The sequence below is a fragment of the Patagioenas fasciata genome, chromosome 6, assembly GCF_037038585.1.
Source record: "Patagioenas fasciata isolate bPatFas1 chromosome 6, bPatFas1.hap1, whole genome shotgun sequence".
NCBI classification, from domain to species: domain Eukaryota; kingdom Metazoa; phylum Chordata; class Aves; order Columbiformes; family Columbidae; genus Patagioenas; species Patagioenas fasciata.
Genome location: NC_092525.1, coordinates 32,359,661 through 32,379,344, shown reverse-complemented (window position 1 = coordinate 32,379,344; position 19,684 = coordinate 32,359,661). Strand labels below are relative to the sequence as shown.

Below are 19,684 nucleotides of genomic sequence, written 5' to 3'. Positions count from 1 at the left end.
ACAATTTTTATTTGCTGTTCTGATACACTAGTATATTGTACGAACTTGCCCATAGCTGAATATCCTAAATTTGATTAGGTATTGAGAATAAAAGGCAGTCTACATTAAGTCCTTGAAAAATTCTCTGTTCAATGTAAACAGACTCAAGAAGAAAACTAGGTATATTTTGGTATCCCAGCATTCCTCTAGAAGATATTTATAATTGTTAAATCTTTATTCTGAGAATAACTTTAGCAATACACGTCTGGTATTATGTCAAATGAAAAACTAAAACAGAATTGATAATTATAATGACATTATTTCACACATTTATTGAGTTTTTACTTCAAAGGTGTCTTCATTTGTACCACTTCAGGAGACACTATAAGGCTATTTTTCAAATTTTGCATTTCAGAAAGGTAGAGTGGCTATGTGACCTGTTTAAAGACAAAATGCTGTCAGAACCTCAAAGCTCTTGATTGCACATGGAATTGCACCGTGCCTTTGAAAGGGCAGCAGCTAGGTTAATGTAGTCATTTACTGGTTCTCTGTTTTCCTAAGTGGATGTAGAAAATAAACATGAGCTAATGCTTCTTCAGTAAGTTTCATATGTATGTTTTCCTTTCTCTAGGGCTCTCCTTCAGTGTTTAAGAGTTTGATTATACATGTTGAGGTGGGAGAAGGCCACGATATTGCGTCATCTTCTACCAGTGAAAGCTCAAAATTTATTTAAGTCAGCAGCTGCTCTTTCATTTAATAATATCAGCATACAAACGTAAAAAAAAAAAAAAAGTATTTACCTGTTCAATGTCAAGTTCGTATTTTGGAAGGTGCAAAACAGATTCTTTTATCTGGTTTCCAAAAGGAGGATGCCTGTTTAAAATCTGCAAAGATTCAATTTTATTTCTGATACATTCAGCTGATCAGAGACGCCAACAGAAATGTAACCCCAAGGAATCAAAGTCACCAGAGTAACTATGCTATCAACAAAAGCCCTTATCACTCGTTGTTATCTACTGTCAGTGATGCTCAGAATAGCAACATAACCAAAAGAAGGTTCCAATATTTTTTCATATTGCTATCACTTCTGTTCAGGTGAAGAGCCAATGAACTAGCCAATCACTTCAAAATCCGACTACTCAGGTTTTATATGAGATATTGTATGAGATATGAGATATGACCCTTCTATCTTGTCCTAGCTTTAGTCAAAATAAAACAAATGACAGGAAAACTGCAAAAGGGGGCAGAAAACAGAAATAAAATTCCTATAGCCAAAACAGAAGAACCCAAGTAAGACTGATTTCCTTTAGAAATCTGTTGTATCTTCCAGAACACTGGAAAACCAATTTCCCCAGAAAAGAAGCCGAGAGCTAAAGAACTTGTCCTGGGGTAAAATCTGAATTTTCCAAAAATAAGAAGTGCTTTATAGATTACTCAGAAAAAATGTGTTCTATTACTATCTTTAACTAAAACTAGCAATAAAGGAAATTCAGGATTCTCATCATTAACATACGTTAAGAGAAACTGTAAACATATATTCCCTTATATGTTTTCTAACACTACCAAAAGGGAAATGCATATTGTGCTTTGTTTCAAACTATGTTAATGATGGAGTTCTACATCCACATCACATTTGCTGGAACAAAACATCATACAGATGTTCAAGGAAAAACACCAGTAGCCACATTTTTTTTAAATTCACTAGTATAAATGAATAAACCACTTAGAACACTCTATTTTGTTGACATTCATATAGCAGATATATATTAACCATAACTCTTTTACTGGTAACAATATTAATACTCAAAAGTTTCCTTATCATACTTATCTGTGTACAAAATACTAAATTACCAATTCAAGTTCCCTTGGATTTGTGTCTTCTATTTTTTGAAATGTCGTCAGCCCAGCATTTACCATAGCATTTGACAGTGATACACCTGTGAAAAATTTAAGTTTGATGCTGTTAGATGACAACCACTAATCTCAAATTATTCTCAACACCTGCATTATCGCAGGTAAAAACAAAGCAGAAATAATTTTATAGTATGTTTTCCCAGCTTTTCACTCAACAAATCACTAGATTTCTTTTCAGTTGATTCAAAATTTTAGTATTGCTCATATCCATTAGTAGAGAGGAAAAGAAATGCAACACAAATCAAACATGAAAACATTCAGTATTTCAATACTGTCAATTTTTAGTTACGTTTTCTAGAGTAAAACAGACTTCAGATCACTTTCTACAAGAGTCAAGAAACACTTCTCCCTATATATAATGAAAAAAAGCATGTCACAGCATTCTTTGTCTCAGAATTTTTTTCCTTATCCAAGGAATTATTTAACTATGTTAAAATCATAAGGATTTCAATGTTCATGAGCAAGCTAACAATAAAATTCACTCAAAAAAAATCTTCTTATAATCTTGCAGATTTAGAACAAAAAATTCCCATGGCATATCTGCCACAAAAGCAGACTGGCAGAGAATTCCACATACAACATTATTCCTCTTTATGATACCCTGTTCTTTCAAACTTCCAGTGAGATTTAGAGTCATCACAGATATGAGAAGGCATTTCCCTTACCTGGACCTACAGCCTACTACAATAACTGCAATAATTTAAGATAAAAGATAGTACCAAATACTTAGAATGACTGTGTGGATTCTTCATACCTAAGTCTGTAGAAACGGTAGAAGAGATCTGTAAATTAAGTAGGAAACCTCACAAGAGACTTGAGGTTGCTTCTTGGCAGATATTACAGCAATCTTATAAGAAAAGACTCACTTCAACCCAAGACTTAAATGATTTAAAGAAACAGAAGTCTTTTTGTCCTTTTATGTGCATTTGAACAACTTTTGGGTCTGACTTAAGGAAAGCATCTTCTATCATCTCCCCTCTCCTTTGCAGAAGCTCTGCAAAGAGTCTGAAGACTCTCACTTATTACTTCTGCTGCTGCTTCAGTTAGAGCTGTTGCCTTGTTTCTTTATAAGTGAACCTGAAGACTAGTTCTTTTGTCATAATTCCTAAAATGGCAGAAGGGTTTCTACAAGTCAAGAAAATACGAGACATAAATAAGACTCTTTCTCTGTCTTCATCTATTTCTGAGCAAGAAAAGAAAACAAAAAAAAAACCAGAGGTAGAAATTAAACTGAACAAGTAGTAAAGGTGATCAAATCCAGTACAGCAACTGATCATTATCCTATCTGTCAGAACATGCAAACAGAAATCAAACATATCATACAGCAACAAGAGGGAGCATCATTATTGGACAAAAGTAACAAATCAAGGTAGTTCTATAAGTGCAGTAAGAATTCAATTGAATCCACAGTATCAGTAAGACCAAATAGCAAAGACAGTCACTCTTATAAAAGAAATACTGATTACTAAGGTTTTTTTAAGATTAAAAAATAACATACTAAGAGTTTAAAAATCAGGGATTTCTGAATATGTTACATGGTATCAGTACATTTCTGTGAGCTCAAACAATTCACTTCACAAACACACAGAACAGGCTTAGTAGCCATAGCATGACAGAACTCAAGAATCAGACATTGTAATATAGGCATCAATTAAATATTTGATTCAGGAAAAGAGAGTGAACTGTCAGCAGATGGTTCAAAAGAAGCCTGTGAGTGGAACAAATGGTACTTTGAAAGTTAGCAACTCTTTTTAATATATGCTGCAAGAGCAATGACAGCATAGGAGAAATTCTGAACACGAGGCAGACTTCTCAGATGACCTCAGATGACATTGGCACAGATGCAGTAGTGGAAATGAGTTCCCACCACGCTGCACTGTGCTGCGCACAAGTTGACAAGCCCTGTCCCTTGTTTTGAATCCACATGAATGAAGTGACACAGCTTCCGCACTGAGCTGGCAAGGTTGTAACGTACTGTACCATATGGATCTTCTGGCTTAGCTGTTTTCCAGCTTGCACATCTCTGTACTATATTGTTCTGTACAGAGTAGATGTGTCTTTAAAGAAAGAAGAAATACAGACAAGTGATTTCTGAAAGCATGAAAGTATGATAAGAGCAGACATGAGAGCAGAAAGCTATAATATTACCTCATACAAATAAAACTACAGTTTTGTAATACACAGGGCTGCAAAATTTCTGAACTTCTTTTCAAATAATTATGACAAGTCCGTACTTCCAACCAGAAGTTCATCCAGTAACAGGATACAGTGACTGGAAGAAGAGTACTAGAAACATGTGATTCTCCTGTGTAAGAACATCACGAACAATAAATTTATTTCTATTTCATGATTCCTATCCATGTCGATGCAAATTAAAGGGCTTTCACACATATAACTAACAGGATCTACAGTGACAAGTGTTTGGAAAGGAAGGCATAGCCTAGTCAGAGATAAGCAACCACACAAATGTGGAATATGCCAAAGATACTGAGATGAACATTAAGAAAAAAGAACAACTCTGAATCACTTTGAAAGCCTGAAGAAAATTATGAAACAGATTACATTTACTTTTATCATGACAGACTATTGTGGCAACTGTGCTACACAGCTGTGGGAAATGAATAATTAGGAGATTCATTTAATTGCATAAGCAGACACCCCAGAAATTAGCAGGTTATTTATGAGTTTTGATTCTCTATCAGATTACACCTTTATAATTTCTGACTAGTACCTACCAATTTTTTCCAATTGTTTAGACACATGAAGTGAATTTTCCCAAAGTTTGCACCTGAAACACTTTGCTAAAATCAAAGAGTTTAATAAAGCAGAAAAGTTGTTCTTACATGATGCCAGAAAGTCAGATAACCCTGTAAAAATAAGATTGACTTGTATTAATCGAAGAAAATGTGGTTTATTATTATATGTACCAAAAAAGGATTAAATTTTACCATACATCTGGTAACTCTTAAGCCATTTCTAAATATTCTGCCAGTATCTTGTGTCAAAGTAAAGTCTTGAATAGGAATGCATCCTAGCTGAGCCTGAATAAGACTGGAAAAAAAATTTGGTATATAAGCCACACTGTAAGCAAAGTGTAACAGCATACAAGTTTCTACTGGAAAATTCAGAATAGAAACAATGAAATGCAAGACCTGGTTCTCTATAAAATCGTAGAAATTTTAGGAGGGACTTCAACAGCCATAAAATGAAAGTTTTTCAATAAAAAGTAACAACACAATATAATATTTACCAGTTTATTTTCATTTCTCTTGTTTTTATCTTCCCCTCCATTGGAAACCTATACATGAAAATATACATATTTCCTGTTATTCATTTTATTTATTGATAAAGAGATACTTTCCTTTTTCAATGTATTTTTTTTCTACCTGATTGTTATTTTGTCCTTGTCTTTATTCAAAGTGTTCAGTGTTTTCTTTTCATTTATTCTTAACTTGACATCCAGAAATTCTGTGCAATTGGAGATCATGGTAATCTGTAACAATTTAACTTTTAATTTGCTGTGCCATGTTTTCTACCACTTCTTCCAACATTAAAAAAAAAGTTTGAAAAAAATTTCGTCTCAACACTATGACCCTGAAAAGACCATCATTCTTTCTAATACTAACTTTCTTACATCTTCCGATAAAGACTTTTAAGTAACAAAGGGGGAAGATTTTTCTTTCAGTTTTCAGATTACTATTCTGCTTGAAATTATCCCAAATCAACCACACTGCTAACACTTTATGACATACAAGGCAAATATAAACAGTTTTTGCTATCTGTTACATATTTCAATTTCCTTTCTTCATAGTTTAGTAACAAAGATAGGAGAACAGGCATTCCATTTTTTCATGGCCAGTTTGTTCTACTATACTATTTGCATGAAAACAAAATGTCTTTTGTGATTTAACAGTAGCAATAATAGCCTGTTATCTGACAGAGGAAAATGACTTAAAACAGAAAGACAGTAACATTTCTTTAAGAGTAAAATCTGCTGTCCATGCAGCTGGTTTTTTTGCAATAAAAAGTAACTAGTACACCACAAAACAAACAGAAAAGCTTCAGCAGCTTCATATCTTCATAAGCAAGGTTAGTGAGGGGAGATAGATTTGGATATTGGAAGATCTGAGTACAAAGCCTCAAAAATACTCCATACGGAATTTATTCAGATGTATTCTTTAAAACACCTGAGCTCTTTAAAAGAAATAAAAACTTCTGCTTCCTATCTTTGACTTTGTTTAAAAGCAATTGAACATATGTAAATTTTCTTTTCTTAAAAAGTTAAATTACCAATTCCTTTAAAGTCTCTGTTCCCTTAATTGTGGAAAATTGTTTCACTGTATCGAATGCAATATAATACCAAGCCATTAATCTTCCAGTCTCTGTAAAAGAAGAATGTACCTTAAAAAGTAAATATACCAAGTATTTTTTAGAGCATTTTATAAGTCACAAAATTGAATTAATTTCCTTATTACAGGGCTCTCTGAGGTTCATCACCAATTAATCAGTATGTTATTGTCCCCAGCTGTCCAATGGATATTATTGACCCCATCACAGGCTGGCAGAAAGAAGCATGTGCCAGTTACAGTTTTCTCCAATGGAGATGAATTCATACTAACATACCAGACTGTGAACCATAGTTGCTGAGAAGCCAACCACCTCTAGTAGAGGATTGTACAGGAGAGCAGGTATTGATAAGACCTGTTCTTCAGTGTACCGTGTCACATCCAATTATCCTGTGATAATGCTCTGTAATTTTCTCCTAATCTGCAATAGAATTTCCAGCAACAAGAGAAGACCTATTCATGGGTCAACATTAAGAGAATGAACTTCCATGATTTGCTAAAGGAACTTGTTCATATATTCTAGTCAATCTCTCAGCTTCTACTCTCTACTACATCTGTGTACTCCTACTAATGGGCCACAACTACTCTTTGTAGTTCACTACTATCCTTGACATCACTTCTGAAAATTAGTGTATTTTAAAAAATTGTTACCCGTTGGTTTGAAATTATTTGCTTCATCCATCCTGATCAAATCAAAAGATGATAAATCATTTAAGTTCTTCAAACACAGTTCTGTAAACAATTTGAAAATATATGTATTTTTAGCACATGCACGTACCTATTTACAAACCAGAAATGTCATAATCAACTTCCAATGAATGTATACCCAGGTAGCTCCACTGAACTCAAGTAAATGTTTTAGAATAGGATCCTGCTTCTACTGAAGTTGGTGGTTAACTTCTGCCTGGAGAAACCTCACCCAAAAGATATTTGATACAGAACAACCCAACTCTTTTTCAGTGAAGCGAAAGTAGCAAAATAAAAGAAACTATTAAAAGAAACAAATAGATGCACAGAATGTAGGCTGCCATATTCAATTCTGAATGACAGACCAGAAAGCCCATAGTATTTATAAAAAAACATTTCCACTACACTGTTAACAATCAAATGGTTAAAATCTTAAATATCCACAGGTACTTATGAATCCTTCATCAGAAATTTTCATGCTCTATCAGGTACATTTGTATTTACTTCACTAAACCTATTTAGTCAGATATCTGCATGAGGGTGACGAAAGTATTTTGGTTTTATCTCTTTCAAAACCAAGGAAATTAAAAGGCAAAAATTACATTAACACAAAGTCCAGTTAAGTTATAGTTCCCATAGCAACCGGAAATAACTCACATTGCACATTGAATGTATGAAAACATAACTATCCACCTATCTACAAAACATTTCATGTGTACAGGGAAAAGGGGCTAGTTTCTGTAAGAACTTTACAAAGAGGTTGTATTTAAGATCAGAGCACTTCAAGGAAGTATAATCTGCACCTAAAAAGCATTTATAAGTGAATCCTGCTACCCTAGCACTATCTGTAGAGGTGATTTCAAATCACACCTTTTCCCATAAAGGCTTACTTAGGTGGTAACATGCTTCATTCCTTTCAACCCAAATGCCAAAAATGAAAATGTCCTGATCTAAAAGATACCAAAAGGTAGAAAACAGCTGAACGATCATATGAACTATGTAACTTTTACTGACAACTATGGCTTTTTTTCCTATCTGCAAATCACAGTCAAAGTCTCTCACGTTTGAAAACTTTAAGCGGTAGTGTATATACGAAGTGTATTCCTGGAGATAGGTCTTTGAAACCCTTACACAATAAACAGCCTCGACATAGTCCCACCAAGCCCAACATCAATCACAAATTTTCTGCACAATTCTGTAAAATTTAATAAATGTGTAAGTGGATTCCAATAATTGGTCACAGAGCAGAGTTCTCAGATGATAGCAGTCCAGATGTCTGAATAGTAAACCTATACGAGTACTGTGACTTACCTGTAAAAAAATAAAGAATTTAAGATTTGTTCCTATCCTCAAATTCACTGAGACCATCACTGGACACAATCTGCCACACTCTGGAGTTCTCTGAAATTCCTTTTTCACATTATTTTTGCATTTTTTAACGACCAGTGCAAAAATATCTATCATAAAAATAACATGCTCTCTCTGTCCACGTACTCTCTATTACTGCTGCCTAGCATGCTATAATCACACAATTTTAAACTGTTTCTGAACAAGGTGTTTACATTTTACATGAAGATGTTTACATTTTGTATCCTTTGTTTTCAAGGCTAAATTTATGATGAAGGGAAGATGACAATTTCTGAAAAGGGCTTTTTTGAAACTATAGTAACAGAGATGAGATCAATCAGAAAAAATAGGAAGGATTACAAGCAATCAAAATTAAAGTGCTCTGCTCCATATTTTTGAGAATATATATGGAGATGATGTGGGTAAAGGCATTTTTTTTTTCCTCCATACAAGAAAAACTTTTCCACAAGTCAAAATGTACAGGTAGTGTTTCAAAAGTAATTAAACCTTAAATAAAATAGATAGCACAACATAGTAAATTACATTTGTTCTGTAACAGATCTATTGAAATTAATGGAGATATATAAAAACCTGGATCAACCTGCCCTAACATGTGACCATTTACTGAAAAAAATTTAAAAGCCACTTACCTTGTAATTTTGCTTCAATTCCAATTTTATCCAAGCCAGATGAAAAACCTTCATGAAAAGACAAAAGGCTTTTTAACCTAATACAATGACATACTTCCTCCTCAATATCATTACCCATCAAAACTGATTTGCTGATTTTTGTAAGCCAGACCAATACACTAAAGTGAAAAAATTGTAAATATTTATTATACTGGGAACAAGTCAAAAGCCTTACATAGTGTACATATGTAAGTATCAATAAGTGGCTGTTAGAACAGATGTGCAAAGTTAAGATCTGCAGATACTCCCCTATGTAAAATATCAGAGTCCTAAAAGCTGCAGAAATGTCAGGGAACGAATTCACATGTAGAGTTTTCCTATTTTAGAATACAGGAGGCCACCTAAATTGTAACATGCATTCAAGTACTAGATGGTCTCTGCTCCTGTCCCATCTATAAATCCTTAAAAAAAACTGTCTCCAGCAAATGCCCAATGACTTCATGATCAGGTGTAGAGCAAGTGACCAGAAACAAAGATGTGATCAGGGTTGGGTTTGAGAGGCTGTTCTGGACAAACTGAAAACACCAACATTAAGATTACTGAAATATTGTTTTAGAATAACTATGAAATATTAGACATTTTTTCTTTCTTAGCAGCAGATTACAGATTCAGTGCTGAAAAGTACCTTATGGCTTGACACTGCATTAATACATGGTCCAGTATATTAAGATCAAGTAGATTGTGATGAAGCTGTAAATGGCATCTTCACAGTTTTTAAATGTTATACCATGCTGAAATTCCTACTACTTGTATTAAATTAAATTAAACTGAAACTGTTGTTCCTAAAAATATTACAGACCATATTACACATCTTGTTTTCATGCCCTTATGAAATAATAATCCATAATAAAATGAAATAAATAACATGGATCTAATACGTTTTAGTGTCATAATTTAGATCAAATAAAAACCAAACAAGCAAAAAAACCAACAAACCATAATGAGTTGGATTTTTTAAGGCTCTAATATACAAGAATGTTGATCGTATCCATTCCAAAGCTACAGTAACATCTGTGACCGTATGTAGCACTATTTCTGCATTTAAGTGCTCAACAAGATGCCTGTGCAAGCTATCAAAACAAACAAAAAAAAGGTAAGTACATTCACTGATTAGTGGCACAAAAAGTGCTACGCCTATTTTTGGGAAAAAAACAAACAAACAAAACAAACCCCTCCCCCAGAGCCACAATGATTTTCTGAAAACAGTAAAGAATATGTAAATAAGTAACAATTTAATTTATTATGGCTTCATGTGCAGTAGGCAAAAATTTAAAAAAACTCTGTCAACTGCGAAGTTTCACAATTATTTAGAACACAAAGCTACATACATTTAAAAGTTACAGCACAGTGTTGGTTTTTTGAATATATTTGAAAAATTGAACCTTAACAAAATTACATGTGCATTCCTGGTTTACCCTTTCATGTCTTAACTTTCTGACATATTTCTCTTGATATTCTGTTCACATCACGTGAATGCTGAAGTCTGGTATTTTCCAGACTCTTATAATCTAAAAATTCAGAGACAGGATCTGGGTTCAATTCTTGCTTTTTGTCTTTGCAATATGCACCATTTCAGTCTCTTCAGTTTTCCAGCAGGAATCTACAGGTTTTTTTTTTTTGTTATTATTAAGATGTTCTAAGGATGTTTTTAGCTGATAAAACAGAGGCTGTTTACTTCTGAATAGCTTGGCTTCATTTTCCTTAATATTTTTAAAAACTTCTTTTAAATAGACCAAAAAAACACCCCAAAACCCACCTGAAAAAATACATTCTGTAGAAACTATGAAACATTGCTACCATCTGTCAAGTCTTATAAAAATACTTGGTTACCTGCTCTCTATTATGTCAGCACCATTTAACATCTGTATATACTTTTCCCTTGTACTCCAACGAGTCATAATAACTGCTGTAGCTGTAGTATCAAACTGAAAAATAAAACCACAAACAAAAACTGCTCTCTAGTTCTCCACAAAAGAAAAATCATTCCAGTTAAGTATGCATCACATATCTGTTGAAACCATGAAAACTGTTCTCTTAAAATCCTTGTTGAAATGGCTGTTGAATGCCAAGGCCTTTCTAATGTAAGAGGCAAGTTCTAACTCCTTTGAGTATCAAGGAGGACTCGGGATTCCAGCCATTGCTGGCAGGCAGGTCTGTGCACCAGCCTGTATGTGTTAATGTACATGTAACAGAGACATGTCAAGAAACAACACAAATGTGAACTGTTCTTGACCTCCTTGCAAGGTCCACAGCTAAGGAAAGGATTTCTAACCACAACCACAGAAAATTACTGACACAAATTCTCATTTGTAATCCCCAAACATTAGAAAGTCTTGAATGAACAGTCAAGGTTTTATAGTAATTTTTTATAATCTTCATCATTTAGTCTCAAGCCACCTCACTTAGATTATTTTGTTTTGTAATGGAAAAAATATTGTTAGATTGATTTATTGGGTTTTGTATGAGAAGTTTCTTCTGATTTTTTTAGATCATAAAAGCATATGCAATACTGAAAGGCAGATCTTGGTAAATATTTTAGGTCTTGACTCAGGAAGTTAAAATGGCTGAGGATTCTGAGTCACAACTTTAAAAAATCTTACTGAATTATAATCTCTAGAAAAAAAAAATCAGTTAAGAAAGTTAGCAATATAGGAATTTCCATACTAGTTTAGATCTTAGGTCCAGATAAATGCTCTCATGTACAAAATATACCACAGTGGCTAATATAAGCAACCTCTGGAGACAGACACACGGTAACCTATCTCCCATATCAGGCTTTCTAAAAATCAAAGAGACTTAAAAGTGTAAGATTTAACATAAATGATTCTGAGACTTTAAAGAGGTATAATTAAAATAACAATTTTAAAATCTACTCCCTTCCCTTTTACAGCCAAAGCAAAGTCTCAACCCTTTTTAAAACATCACATTCTTGGCATTAGCAACCTCTTGTGGAAATGAATTGTAGCTTTTTGAAGGCAATGTTTCTGACCCTCCCCCTCTATTCTACTTCTAACTTAATTAGATGTTTTCTTGTCCTGATGTTATGAGAAAAAAAACACATTGCTCTCTATACTAGTCAATATTCCAGAATTTTTATCATGTCATTTATAAGTTGTGTGCCAGCTTCCTACTTTTTCTCGAAGCCCCACTCCTTACATAACCCAAAAGTAACCTTCAGATCTTTTTCCACAGCAAGGTAAAGCAGTACTTTTTAGTGGACAATACAAAAGCAAACAGATTTTTTTTCTCAGTTAAGAAGTTACTCGGGAATAATTTAACTATTAATAACACCCTTTAAAACCGAAATGCTGCAGTAAAATCTTTGGCATTGTAGATTCTTTGCCAAGAATACTTTCTACTGATCTGCCCATAGTATCAACATAATATAGCATTAACTTACTTGAGGCCTTCCTGCTCTCCCAATCATTTGCAGAATATCAGTTTCACTGTACTCTTGGAACACTCCTCCAACATAGTGCATCGTGGATTTTATAACCACCAGATGTGCGGGTAGATTGACTCCCATTGCTAGGGTGCTAGTAGTAACTACATTAGATTAAAGTATACTGATTTCAAGATGAACACCAATGAAATGTCTGGCAAACATTAAACAAGCAACAAATAAGCTCTTGATTCCTAAGAGCTCTTATTTTCTAGTGAAGTAAGTCAGTGGGTGTTCTGCACCACAAAAGGATTAGACGTAGATTACAGACATGTATTTGCATACATTCCGTAACATCTGGAGATAATCCAGAATACAATCCATCTTCAATACAACATACACACTGAAGAAACATTATTCATATTTCTTCATTGATATTTGAATACAGCCATGACTTCAGCTTTGTACTGATCAATATATTTGATTATTTTTTTTTTAATCACCAGTCATCAGCATTGTTTATAATTATGGTACCAAACCAGAACGACCACCAACACTATCACAATACTTTACCAATACACATTCTCACAGGGAAAACACCAGTCAAGTTTGTGACAGATTATCTCACACTCATGTTTTCTTATTCACTTTCTTTAACAAATATATAGGGTGGCAGAAACTGAACATGGAAAGCCAGCTATACAGGCCAACTGACATAACTATTTCACCAGGAAAAGAAAATATTAATGAATTTTCCAATTCTTTTTTTAAATGAAAGAAGAACTGGAATTAGTAATTATAGGTGCATCAGGAAAGACAAACTCAATCTAAAGGCATAACCATACCATCTTGTTAGAATATTACGTTTTTCATATTATGATGGTATGCAAAATGGGAAATTTGTCAAAGCAAAACAACCTAACCATAAAAAAGTTGCAAAGAAAGGTTACTTACCAGTGCAATCAGAGCTTCAGTCTATGTATGTGTGCCTATACATATATACACACATGCTTGTGAGTACGCATACATTGCAAGACCAAAGAACTTTTCTCCTCTGCAATATCTGTGAAAGGTGTGTTAAAACCCTACCCCCATCATGCTCACAGACATAGAAAGTGGAATATGCCCCTTACTCTTTCAGTTTCCTCTCAGTTGTAGAAATGTAATTCTAGTACCTCAGATGATTCTGAAATATTCATACAAATACGCAAGTTTGCACTCTTTCAGTAGTAGTCCATATGCAGATTCACACTGTGCTTAGCTGTGACACAGGGTCTCAAAGTTATCTTTGCAAAGAGCAACTGTAGAACCACTGGCACTGCAGTTGGCAAAGCCATACACAGTGCACCAGGTGGCCAAAGCAGAATAGTCTACGGTGACATGGAGACGTTTTACTACCATGGACATTGTAACACTAGCAAGGATGCCAGATCAAAGTAAGGGCATCTACCTAAAATTTTCAAAGAGAGTCATGACCACTGTACAGGAAAGAAAAGATCCATGAATCTTTCAGTGTTGTACATGAACCACACACACAATTCCCCATAGGGTCTGAATTGTTTTTACAGAAAAAGAAAGTCTAGATGAGATGAGACCATCATGTCTCAAACAGATACCTTCCCAATTCAGATAACAGTGGACAGTGTATTTCTTAGGAACCTCCCCAGCCTTCAAAAGCACTTTGCATGAGCGTTTGAAAACAGTATCATGCCTATCTAAGCATAAATGCAAAATATTACCCTCAGGGAAGCCACTGCTGCAAAGGACACAAAGAAAATACCATGTGAAGACACACTAGCAGAGTTCCACCTCAAGAGGATGGCTCAGTGCTATGAAAATTAAATTAAAATGGCCAGACCTGTACAGCCGTATGAGGGAGGATGACCTCCATGTATGCTGAAAAGAAGAAAAGTTCCATGGTCTTTGATACCAGTGTATATGTATTCACAGGATAAAAGTGCACATGGAACACAAACACATCTTTATCTAGCTTTCAGAAAATAATTCCAAAGATTAAACAAACTATAGAATCATAAGATATTACCACTTCCAAACTGCAGTCTTCTCAGAATACATTAACAACATTTTGACTTTCAAAGTTAAATTTACTTACAAAGTACTGGTAAGTCTCCTACAGTAAAAGCTCCTTCAATTATTTTTCTGTCAGATACCTCCATACCCGCATGATGATAAGCCACACCATACATTAAAAGATCTGAAAATGACATAATTATATCCATCACTTGACTAAGTATGCTCAAGCAAGCATTCATTCACAGAGCAGAGAAGTAGTAGGTTATATTTACCTCTCAGTTTGGCATCTTTCAATGAATTTGCAGACATCTGTAGTCTATCCAATGCACACACAAAAAAAGAGAAGAATACTTCAAAAATCACCCAATTCACTAATATAAGTGGAATATACAAAGATGCAACTATGTTTTTAAAATGCAAAAATAAAGCTTCACATGAAACTAGATACACAATTACCTCACTAGAGACTGTAAGATGTATTCCTTGACATGTACATTTTTTACATCCTTTTCCATGGTTCTACTGCATTTACACTTTTAAAGATGTTCTTAGTTTTCAACTATGTTTGATTATCAAAAGGACATAGTCTTAAAACAACTTTTAAAATATACATTATTTGTATATTTTCAACTGCCACCTTTCCCATCTTTGCAAAGCAATCAAGTTGAGTCTCTGGGGCAGCTGTTACAGCCTCTCCAGCCCAGTCATCTTTTCACGTCATGACCTACAACGTATGTGTTGTTCACGTAAAGCAAAGACGACCATGTTAGAGATCCCAATCAGGAAGCAGCTTCTGCAGCTGCCACGACTAAGCAAACCAGAAGTAAATAATTAAGATGGGTCAGGGCTACATTTATTAAAGGTATCTCATAATGCAAAGACTTCTGCCTTAACCTAAAACACCAGTAAGACCACATCCAATTGAACCGTTCATATGCTTAGTCTTTACACTATACGGCCTTACAGGTCCATAGGTATTAATATTTGTATGTTTAGAAAGCAGCTTTTAGAAACAACTTAATTGTTACGAAAAGTACCCTAAAAATCTGAGAAGCAAATAGAACTTCCCAAGAAGGGTGCCATTTTATCAAAAAGAATGTCAACTGTGATAATGATTTTGTTGCAGAAACTCCTCTGCTAGAAATTGTATTACCTTGACAGCTTTCTTCACAGATGTTGCAGGTTTACTAAAATACACAAACACTTATTAACAACTCAAACATAAAAATACCTTTGTTTCTGTTCTATACTCAGTAGAAACTTAGCATCTTTTGCAAGAACAGAAGCAGCCTGCTGTACTCCTTTTCTTGTGGCACAAAACTATAAATAAGAAAATATTTTTTTGCAATAACACTTTCAAGAAATAAATCATTTTGAATGTGAGAAAAAAAAAAAGCTGCTGTACCACAAGTGCTGGTTTTTGTTCCGAGTATGTTTGTATAATATTTGCTATCTTGTAGTTAAGAGTTAAATCAAATTTGAATTCTGTCTGACTGTCACTGCAAGGAAAACCAAGAACAATTTTGCGTAGCTTCACTGGTCGTTGATCCTCATCTATTTTCAGACATACAGCAGGCGTCTTACTATCTGAAAGCCATTCTGCAATCTTTAAAAAAGAAGAAATAGAACGGAAATGATAAATTAATGCTTTTAATCACTCTCTAACTGCATCACACAATAATTAACTTAGCTTTTATCCCATGTAAACTATTAACACATCTGACATTGCTTTTATCATTAAAATCACATGTGAAGTTCTGCTTTCTACAGGACCAATGTAATTCAGACTGAAATTTCAAGTCTGTTCTGATTTGTACTGAGACAAAAATCACAAACAGCAATCTAAAACTGAAGCATGTCCATACTTGGCCAATACTTTCATATGGTTGTAGATAATTTGCTACATGAACATCAACCTGGCAGCTGGCTTAGGTTGACAGCTTCAAAATGACAACTTTGTTATCAATTTGCATTTATAACTCCAAGTAAATTTTATAAAATACAACTACATTAATTAAAATAGAGTTAAAACGTAAATCTTACATCTTCAGCGTTCGGGATTGTTGCAGAAACAGCTACAAATCTCAAGGGAGGAACGGTGTCGTGATTCTCTAAAAGACGCCAAAGAGAAGACTGAACAGTCTTCATCCGACTAACTACAACCTCTAATGTTGCACCACGGCCTTCATCCTTTATAACATGTACCTATTAGGAATTTTTAAACAGTTGCTAAATATTTCTCCAAGCTATATGTATTAAATGAATGTTATATTTTCTAAGTTTTATCTTCAAGAACAAAGCCAGTGCATATAAAACATTAATTTTCTTACTTCATCAATGAGAAATAGTCGTACAAGCTGGACTATAGAGTTGTCCCTCCACCTTCTAGTCATGCTATCCCATTTTTCCTAGGAGAAAAAAAAAACAACGCAACAAAACAACAGAAAGTGAAAGATGTTTCAAAGGCCAACACATGCCAGAATACAGTAGGGGCAGTCATGCCTAAACTTTAATAACTCTTTAAATAAAATCAGTTAAAATAATTCAAGCTAATGCCATTTATGTTTCATCTAGCACATTATTATATTACTAACTGTTGTTTATATGAACTAACAGTATGCACAGCAGTATGCAGGAAAGCCTAATGATCATAAAATTACTACTTATTACCACAAAAAAGGAGCAGTCCTAGTAGCACAAAATTAGTAGACTACTAATGTCTGCTTATTCTAGGTTTTGTAAGAACTGGGACTGAAACCTACAGGTGTAGTAATAATAATATCAGCGTGATGTATTTCAAATAAATCATCCATCACTGTATCTCCTGTCAGCTCCTTGCAGCTGAGTCCTAATGGTCCAAATTTTTCTTTCCAATCGTCGAAACGCTGACTGCATAGAGCTTTTATTGGTGCCACTAAAAATAACACAAAATAATCAGTTATATCAGGAAACCCAAATCTTCAACTGTATTGCTAAAGATGCTAATTGCATAAATGTTTAAGATGCTTTCTTTAATTTAATTTCCCTAATTTTCATCTTGGCTCCCAGAAACAAAATTTGTAATTGGTGTTATTATCCTATTCCATGTGCATGGATCAATGCTCAGCTTTGGGCTCCAGTTTTTCCCTATCACAAACAGGAACCTTCAATTAAGGTTATTTATGCCCTCTCTTAATCCTGATTTTTCCCTCAGTCCCACATGGAAACAATCATTCAGCTGTCAATTTTTTTCTCACAGACAGAAGAAACCACAGGAATCACACCTTTTCCAATGGAAGATATTACAAACACCAACCTTTTTCCAGTTGAGAATGATTTGAGTACTCTGTATTCAGAGAGAAAAGGGGTTAAAAATGAGAAACCATCCACAAGCAAGAGAGAGAATACCAGAAGAACCCAAAATCGATCTAAACCAAATTTACAATTAAGTTTAATCATGATCATATTGAGCAGCTAACACAGCAGGTAGCAGTTCTGATGATGGTCCTCATGAATATCCGGAGGATGCATACTATACTTTTGCAGATGGAGGTTGATTTCTAGAAATCAGAAGTAATTCTCTACAAGGACTGATACTAGCAACACATGGAAGTCTCTATTGGATGGGTAATCTATGTGGGAAATGCAGTGATTTAAGTGAAACAAAAAGTGGTCTAGACGTGATCTGAAAACAGCACCTCTGTTTCAGAAAGACTTGTAAAATCGTCTACATCTATCAGTGGTCTATAATGCCAGTGGAATCACTAGCTCCAGAAAACTGATTGACTTGCCAGCAAGTAATTCACAAAATTGCAAAAGAAAGAATATTTCACTATGCAGGAATGCAAGAAGCTAGTGATTGCTCCTGGAGCTTCAGTCATCATTCCTAAGTGTGTCTTAAAGCTGATTAACACCTCTCTTCCAGCATTTGGAAAACTGATGTCTCCTTCTCCATCGTTGTCGAACCTGTAAAGGTCAGCAGATCGAATTCCACTGGTAGGTAACTGCTTCCTTACTGAAAGTTCCAATCAGACAAATTGCATCAATTCTACCATGGCAATCAAAAACACTACAGCATACTGAAATGCTCCACTTCAATCTGCTGATATGCCTGTTCATAACCAAGATCTGTTTACGTTACACAGTAAACTCTAAACCAACACTAGCGTTATTGTAAGGATTAGTACACACTGGAATAAAAAGAAAACAAATAGGCTGAAACTTGTGTAACTATAAAGATTAACCATTAATAGCAAGACTGACAAATATATCACTGTATGAATTAATTAAAACTTGGATGAAGCCACCAATTTAATCTGATTTACATGATATGAACTCAATTCTCCAGGAGGGAAAGAAAAAAAAAGTGTAATAGCTGCGACCATCTTCAAGTATTCCCATTGGTTCCTATGAAGATCCATTAAACTCATTTAAATTATAGCTCTTTTGCCTCTGAACTCGTAGACAGAAAGCAACAGTTAGCACACGAACATGCCAGGTAAGTGAATATTGGAAAATTTGATCCTCAGAGCAACAGAAAGGCATACAAGAGATAGTGAATTATTTCTGGCTCTGCCACTGAGATTTTGTTTGAGTTTTCTTTGCTTCCCCTTCCCTTTCCATGTACATTTTGTGTTCTTAGAGGACAAACACTTTGATATTTTTTTAATTTTTATTTGTATAGGCAATGCTGAACACTACAATTACACAGTGCTGTTAAATACTAATAATAGCTAAAACAGTATCACAAATAAACAAACCCTAAAAGAAACGACTTCTTAAAAAATGAGGTAGGTCACAATTTCTTCACATATTTAATTTCAATATTATTAAAGCAATTGCTCCAGAGTTCCACATTTACAGAATGACATTTTCTACTGCTGTCACCAAAACATTTAAAGCTGCATAATACTTACTGTAAACAACTTTAATATTCATCCAAGGCAGTGGGGCTTCCATGAGTAATCTGGTAATAGCTAGCTCAAACATTACAGTTTTTCCAGAGCCAGTTGGAGCACAAATCACAAAATTCCTGTCTGTATAAAGAAGCTAGGAAAGAATTCCAAAGTAGTAAAAACAACACAGCAACACACTGTACATAGTTCATACATTCCAAAAGGACTGTCTAGGGGAAAATGACACAAGGAAATTATTATTACACTAATATATGTAGTCCTCTAAAAGATTTTGTATTAGAGATGAAATTTCAGTCACAGCAAAAGAAATAACATTTCCACAGAAATTTCCATTGCCACAGAAATGTAAATGAGACACTATTCATCTAAGGTTATTGTGTAATGAAGTTCATCATTTTTTGACAAACAAAA

The 19,684-nt window shown here is 34.3% G+C and overlaps 1 protein-coding gene across 8 annotated transcripts in view; it reads right to left on the bottom strand.

The window, feature by feature from the left end:
* The window catches only part of HFM1 (helicase for meiosis 1), a 40,571-nt gene that overhangs the window by 10,137 nt on the left and 10,750 nt on the right, over nucleotides 1-19,684 (bottom strand). For 7 of the 8 annotated variants that reach the window (XM_071810445.1, XM_065842296.2, XM_071810440.1 and 4 more), the window contains 20 exons: nucleotides 19,274-19,406; nucleotides 17,141-17,292; nucleotides 16,709-16,786; nucleotides 16,422-16,583; nucleotides 15,784-15,984; nucleotides 15,610-15,698; nucleotides 14,651-14,694; nucleotides 14,458-14,559; nucleotides 12,363-12,508; nucleotides 10,793-10,887; nucleotides 9,899-10,032; nucleotides 8,924-8,971; nucleotides 6,891-6,971; nucleotides 6,184-6,275; nucleotides 5,280-5,386; nucleotides 5,144-5,191; nucleotides 4,847-4,944; nucleotides 4,629-4,760; nucleotides 1,831-1,916; nucleotides 780-863 (listed from right to left, as the gene is read on the bottom strand). In XM_071810445.1, coding sequence (XP_071666546.1) covers nucleotides 780-863; nucleotides 1,831-1,916; nucleotides 4,629-4,760; nucleotides 4,847-4,944; nucleotides 5,144-5,191; nucleotides 5,280-5,386; nucleotides 6,184-6,275; nucleotides 6,891-6,971; nucleotides 8,924-8,971; nucleotides 9,899-10,032; nucleotides 10,793-10,887; nucleotides 12,363-12,508; nucleotides 14,458-14,559; nucleotides 14,651-14,694; nucleotides 15,610-15,698; nucleotides 15,784-15,984; nucleotides 16,422-16,583; nucleotides 16,709-16,786; nucleotides 17,141-17,292; nucleotides 19,274-19,406 — 2,112 coding nt within the window. The remainder of the gene's footprint in view (nucleotides 1-779; nucleotides 864-1,830; nucleotides 1,917-4,628; nucleotides 4,761-4,846; nucleotides 4,945-5,143; nucleotides 5,192-5,279; nucleotides 5,387-6,183; nucleotides 6,276-6,890; nucleotides 6,972-8,923; nucleotides 8,972-9,898; nucleotides 10,033-10,792; nucleotides 10,888-12,362; nucleotides 12,509-14,457; nucleotides 14,560-14,650; nucleotides 14,695-15,609; nucleotides 15,699-15,783; nucleotides 15,985-16,421; nucleotides 16,584-16,708; nucleotides 16,787-17,140; nucleotides 17,293-19,273; nucleotides 19,407-19,684) is intronic. The other variant, XM_071810441.1, reaches the window with a different exon arrangement.